The 6,012-nt window shown below is 39.6% G+C and overlaps 1 protein-coding gene across 1 annotated transcript in view; it reads right to left on the bottom strand.

Annotated features, from left to right (window-relative positions):
• Positions 1 to 335: 335 nt before the first annotated feature.
• Positions 336 to 6,012, bottom strand: part of TAF15 (TATA-box binding protein associated factor 15) — a 22,768-nt gene continuing 17,091 nt past the window's right edge. Inside the window, exons 9-16 of the mRNA XM_050909114.1 lie at positions 5,629 to 5,661; positions 4,938 to 5,047; positions 4,255 to 4,384; positions 2,844 to 2,933; positions 1,392 to 1,476; positions 1,218 to 1,303; positions 1,011 to 1,113; positions 336 to 707 (exon numbers count right to left, since the gene is read on the bottom strand). Of these exons, the coding sequence (XP_050765071.1) occupies positions 668 to 707; positions 1,011 to 1,113; positions 1,218 to 1,303; positions 1,392 to 1,476; positions 2,844 to 2,933; positions 4,255 to 4,384; positions 4,938 to 5,047; positions 5,629 to 5,661 (677 nt within the window). The 3' untranslated portion in view covers positions 336 to 667. The remainder of the gene's footprint in view (positions 708 to 1,010; positions 1,114 to 1,217; positions 1,304 to 1,391; positions 1,477 to 2,843; positions 2,934 to 4,254; positions 4,385 to 4,937; positions 5,048 to 5,628; positions 5,662 to 6,012) is intronic.

Genomic DNA, 6,012 nt, shown 5'->3' with positions numbered 1-6,012 from the left:
TCCTTGGCAGCACGAGAACACACTGCCATCTGCCTGCTCCCCATGAAGGCTGCAGGGCACACCAAAGCACGTGTAGCAGGAAACACAGGACTTCAGTGTCAGAGGGAAATAAGAAAGGAGCAGGGGAGATGCCTGCATGTCTGGGATAGAGGGCACGGATAGCAAGTAGGCTTGCCACCGACTTAACTGCAGATTTTTGCCAACAGCACAGAGCTAGGGTGAAAGCAGCACTGCCATTTCAAACAAGACGCTATTTACTATTTAGGTCATACCACGGGAAGACAGGGAATATGTAAGGAAATGCATGCAACTGAAGTAATTGTGAAACAGTAAGATTTCACAAATAAAACAATCAGCATTTATTGTTGTATTACAAAACACTTCATATTTTGGCAATATTTTACATTTTATCCTTTTCCTTCTTAGGGCCTGTTGAAAAGGTATGGGGGGGACGGGAAAAGAGGAGAATGTTGAAATCAAGATTAAATTTCAATGTCTTGCTTAAAAAAAATCCTCCCAATCCACCCCAGTCCCTCCCACCAAAATAAAAATCTAGTTTCACTCAATTCCACTATCCAAAGAGGCCATGGGTGAAGCGGCAGGCAAAACTCTGGCAATTTCACTATCAAACGCATCAAGAAGACAAACAAAACATTCACAGTGGTCTTCAGTATGGTCTGTTGCGTTGATCATTTCTGAAATCATTTCTGAAAGGGAAATAAAAAGCTATAAGGAATCCCTTAAGCAAACAACAAATAGTCCCTTCAGTCAAACATCTCTACGCCGACTTCTGTGTATTCTTCTATGTTTAGATAGCCTTATCCAAAAATGCTCACAAAACACACTCAACAGGCAAACTGACTTATTTTCTCCGGAAGCTCCTATCTGTAGTTAAGATTTTCATAGCACAGTTGTGCGTGCACACATAAACAACCCTCTCTTCCTACAGTCCCCATCAATTCCACAGTCTGTATGCTACGCAACCAAGCAAGGGCAAAGAAACTGCTTACCTTCCTCCCATTTTACCACCGTAGCCACCTCCCCGATCACCGCCTCTGCCACCACGCCCTCGGTATCCTCTTTCTCCTCCATAGCCACCTCTCCCACGAAAATCTGGAGGGAAATGCAAACTGACACATCAGCCAGGTTTTTCAAAAAGCTGCAGATGTCATTAACACTTCTAACACTTCAGAAGAGACGCGGCTGTTTTTACACACCTCCTGATGGACGTGAATCTTCCGGTCTGGGCTCACCACACTGGTTGCAGGAATTCCTGCGAGCGAAGTTCATATTACCACAGGCCCTAGAAAAGGCAAGGATTCCCCAGTTAGCTGCAAAGAAACTCAGAGAGCATACATGAAACACCACCGCCCAATTAAAATGACACTTACGGGTTAGGACAAACCCAATCACCATTTTTGGGTTCCCCACTTCTACCCTGGAAGCCCCCACCTCTTCCATATCCACCTCGTGAACCTGTAGACAAAATTATAATCAGAATAAAGGAGGGGAAGTGTCTATGACCTATACATGAGAAACATTTATTAAAGACTGTCACTGGATTCAGAACCCAAGTGACAGACAAGACTTTTCAGGTGGAAGAAAGAGTAAGTGTTTAATGTAAACATATCCCCACTAGGCAAGCCTCTGAAACCGTATGAGGAACTCTGAAAGAAGCCAATGGCAAAAAATTGTACCACTGTAGAATTCAGCATCTACTAGCTGATTTACTGCTAGCTACAAGATCACTAGAAGACTTGGGCAAATGACAACAGAAGTTTCAGCCACCACCAAGTCTCAACAGCATTCGATGTCCTGAAGTTAATGTCTCTGCATAGCTGAAATACACATGTTCATATGGACAGATTCATAACTGAGGCAGATGGGGAAAAATAAGAAGCAAGGATAGGACATGGCGGCCAGAAAAATTTGCTCCACCACGTATTTTTTATAAATTCTTTTTCAGCAGTAAAAGGAAACTTGACCTGCTTGAATTGCCAATGGGTAAATATAAACCCACTATGTGCATTAATAAAATTTCATAAAGATTTAACAACGTATATTATCAGTCACATATGGCCAGACTTAGTCACAGAACAAAAATTTAACAACAACAAAAAAATCTGTCTGGATTAATGCCAGGATGCATCTGACACAAGCACAGGGACAACATAGTTCTTGCCTTCTGCATCAAAAAGATTAAGAACTTTCATACCAGTTGAAGTTCTTGAAGAAGCATTTTTTTTTATCAGCCTACAAAACTGCCTGATTTAAGAACTAGAATTTGTTGACAGCCAGCACACAAACCATGCTTCCTGTAAAATGCTAATTAATATCCAGTGGACTACTGACAAAACTGTATTATGCAGAGAATCAGGGAGATTAACATCTATTTAATTAAATGAGTCAGACATCCAACTGCTGCTTTAAGTCAGTAGCAGTTGAATAATTTACCCTGCTTAATACCATCTGGAAACATCAGAGTATCTCAAGGCTTTGCTGTAATAGGCAAATACTCACTGGGAATTCACATCTATATATGTGGAACCTGTACAGCCTCAACATCATTGTTACACTCTCTCTTTAAATGCAACGCTGAGCATGATCTGGAGACTTTCCAGTTCAAAAGGAAAGCATAAATTCTGTGCTGTGCAAAAGAGATTACAGATTTCGGTTTACTTAACTTGGTTCAATCCTTATTACTCCCTTTCATGCCAGAATCCCAAAGGCCCATATACTCTGATGAATCACTGCTTCAAAGTCAACTTCTCTTTTATAAACCAATAATAGTTAAAAAGCATTTAACTATGCAAAAACAAGCATTCTACAGATTTCAGTCCCACCTCGACGTCCGCCACCTCCACCTCCTCTCATGAATTCAGGCCTTCTAGTTGCAAAAGAAACTTTGATAACATTCCCATTGAATTCTTTTCCTGCGGAAAGACAGAAAGCGAGAGAAAGATCAATACAGCTCCCAACAACACAGCAGCAAGTCCAGAAGAACAGAAGTGATTTGCACACACAGACTGAATACAAAGCTCTGAAGACACAGGGAGTCTGGCGTAAACCTCTTATTTTTGAAAACATTGGTCCAAATGTGAAATGCCAAACACTGAGGTACTTGCTAGGTTCTCCATAAACCCACAGAAATTTCTCTTAATTTAAATGCGATCTGTAAGTTGCAATTTAACTAGACACATAAGAACATTTAAAAGATTTTTGGCCACGTTCACGGATAAGTAGTTTGGATGTTAGAACTCTGTCTGTTCTTCCCCCAGGTCAGGCAACATGGCTTTTGTAGAATTCAACAGCCGGCACAAAAATTAAATACTCCCAAGTAAGTGAAAAACATGAACTTTTTAATACAAAGTCTCAGTTCTTCATAGATACAAGGTTTATTACAGAACAAACAGGACTGCATGTGTGCCTAACAGTCATATTTGCTTTACCCTCCTAAACAAAAGTCAATCTGCATTTTATTAGCAAAATACAAACCATCAAATTGCATGCCATGCCAATTTTTTTTTTTTTTTTTTTTTTACACACTATCATTTCACACCAGATGCAGAGTATGTCCTTTTGTTTCTACCCAATATTACTAAAATTCTGTGAATGCACAATGTCACAGGAGCAGGCATTCCCCCCTGCCCAAGTTTACTACTACAAAAGAGTATCACTGTATTTCCTGCATCATGACTGAAGAGTTTAATATCAATGTATTTCTGGGATCTGCTCTCTTCCTCCACTGAACCCATAATTTAAAAAAAACCTTGTTCTTCACTGCGTATATACAAAGCACTTGGCACAAGATTGCCATAACCATCGCCAAACTCTAAAAATGCTACCACAACACTAATAGTATCAATACTAAAACTGCAGGAAATCCCTCCAGCTGCTAACACAGATTACAGCTCTATTGGTCTGAAGTTACGCTCTCCCGAGTGACATGAACACCATCTCTCATACTTTGTGCAGGGATGACTGAGGTACAGCAGCAAACCCTAACAGTTTCATTACACATTTTTTGTCTTAAATCACTAGCTGCTGTTCCACCAAATGAGAGAGAAAGCCAGCACACACAAAATACCATGAAATAGAAGTCTTTGTAAAAAAAAAAAAAAAAAAAAAAAAGACAAACCAAAAAACAAAAGCCAAACAAAAAGTAGCACGGGGTCCCCAATGAGGTTATTGATTTGCTTCCTCCACTGCTTGTTAGATTCATAAATAACAAAAAGAACAGGTACTCTCACCCACCGTCAAACCAGTCAATTGCTGCTTTAGCGGAAGGAGGGTCATCAAAAGATACCGTTGCTTCTCCCTTTGGTTTGCCAGTATCCTTATCTGTATAAAGATTTATCATAGGTTTGCCAGTCTTTTTGTTGGTCTGAAAAGAAAGGTTGTACACTTGGCATAGGAGAAATACTGGCAAAGCCAGTTCAGCGCATAAACTGTAACAGCTAAGTATCATTAGAAAGAAGATTCTCTTGGAGCTAGCCTGCAGAAACAGATGCTTTTGACTGAAGGATACTGACTGGCTGTTCTCCATGAAGTAATGATGGGCCCAGTTTTAACAAAAAAATGAGGTCAAGTGCAGGAAGCCCTAATTTAGAATTGCAGAAACAGAAGAAACAGCCATAGAACATAGAAGCATACTTGCTGAAGTATGAGAGTGGTACAATGGAGAGAGTGTCAGTGTTAAGGGTTATAAAGACTAAAGAAGAGATATGAAGCAATCTAAATGTCACTAGAAAAAAGCTGCTAGTGCTGCCAGCTTACAAATGAGCTGTTATCTGGGAACCCAGATAAAAATATTATCTACAACTGCTGGGGAGTCAGAGCGAGCATCTGCCTTGAATGATACCAGTACCAGTACATTTCCAATACACTAGCTCCGCAAGCTCTCTTCCTTCTTACCAATGATTTCTCATTTCACTCACCTTTATAATACCAATTTGTTTGAAATAATCTGCCACTTGATCTGTTGAAACATCCTCTCCAAGTCCTTGCACGAAGATAGTGTTGTTATCAGAGTTGTCAGACTCTGAATCTATGAAAAAATAAGCTACGTTTACCATGCATTTTTGCAGTAGCAACAGAAGCAACATTTTAAGCTCAGGTCTATGCTGCCCAGTAGCAGACCCTTACATCCCAAAGACATCTTGCGTGAAATAAAAGATGAGCAGAGAGCATAATTTTGAAGTTAACGCCACCAACTTCAAAAATGCATGCACAGCACCTTCAGATGCTGCAGTACATCAGAGACCAAATATATTAAACAGCTGACCAGCCGTCTGCCACACACTCAACTTCTCCATGCAGCTAGGACATCCAAATCCAAAGCAGTACATTTTAAATAACACAAGTTTAGTGGAAGTGTTATGGCAGTGAAAGCAGCTGCTTGGCTCAAGCAGATTCAAAGTTCATCAGCAAATTCTTACTTGCTGCATGAAGACATCCAAAAATTCACATGCACTTTAATAGAATAAATTTCTTTCAAGGAAGACAAGCTTTAGCTAGATTTCTTTTGAGCCATGGGAACTGCAGCCACATCCATCTTTCTAGACATACATTTTAAAAGCAATGACCTAAGAGCTACAATCCACTCCCACCCACTGCTTGTTTTCTTACCAGCATCTGATCTCGGTCCATAATCCCTTTGACCTATGAAACGGGTTTAAAAAAAAAAAAAAAAAAAAGAAAAAAAAGAAAAAGACTATTTTTAGCAAAACATTTTCAAGTGACTTTTTTAGAGACAAGAAAATATTTAAAGTATGTATGTAATGCATCTAAGATCTAAAACATTAACCAGAGATTTAGAGAATATTTACATTAAAACGTTCAACAGAAGGTGTCTGTAGGACGTTAATGTGTTCTTTAACTTGCAGCATGTGGCAGTTGCCACACTGATGCTATGCTGGTGTTATCTTGCAAATGCTGGTTGTCAGATCACCAAGCAGTTTATCACTTTTTCTTTTTTTTTTACCTCTAGTACCTTTCTAAGAAGCATTTGTA

Source organism: Gymnogyps californianus, chromosome 20, assembly GCF_018139145.2.
Source record: "Gymnogyps californianus isolate 813 chromosome 20, ASM1813914v2, whole genome shotgun sequence".
In the NCBI taxonomy this organism is placed as follows: domain Eukaryota; kingdom Metazoa; phylum Chordata; class Aves; order Accipitriformes; family Cathartidae; genus Gymnogyps; species Gymnogyps californianus.
Note: the sequence above shows the minus strand (reverse complement) of the source record. Positions and strands in the feature narration are given on the sequence as shown.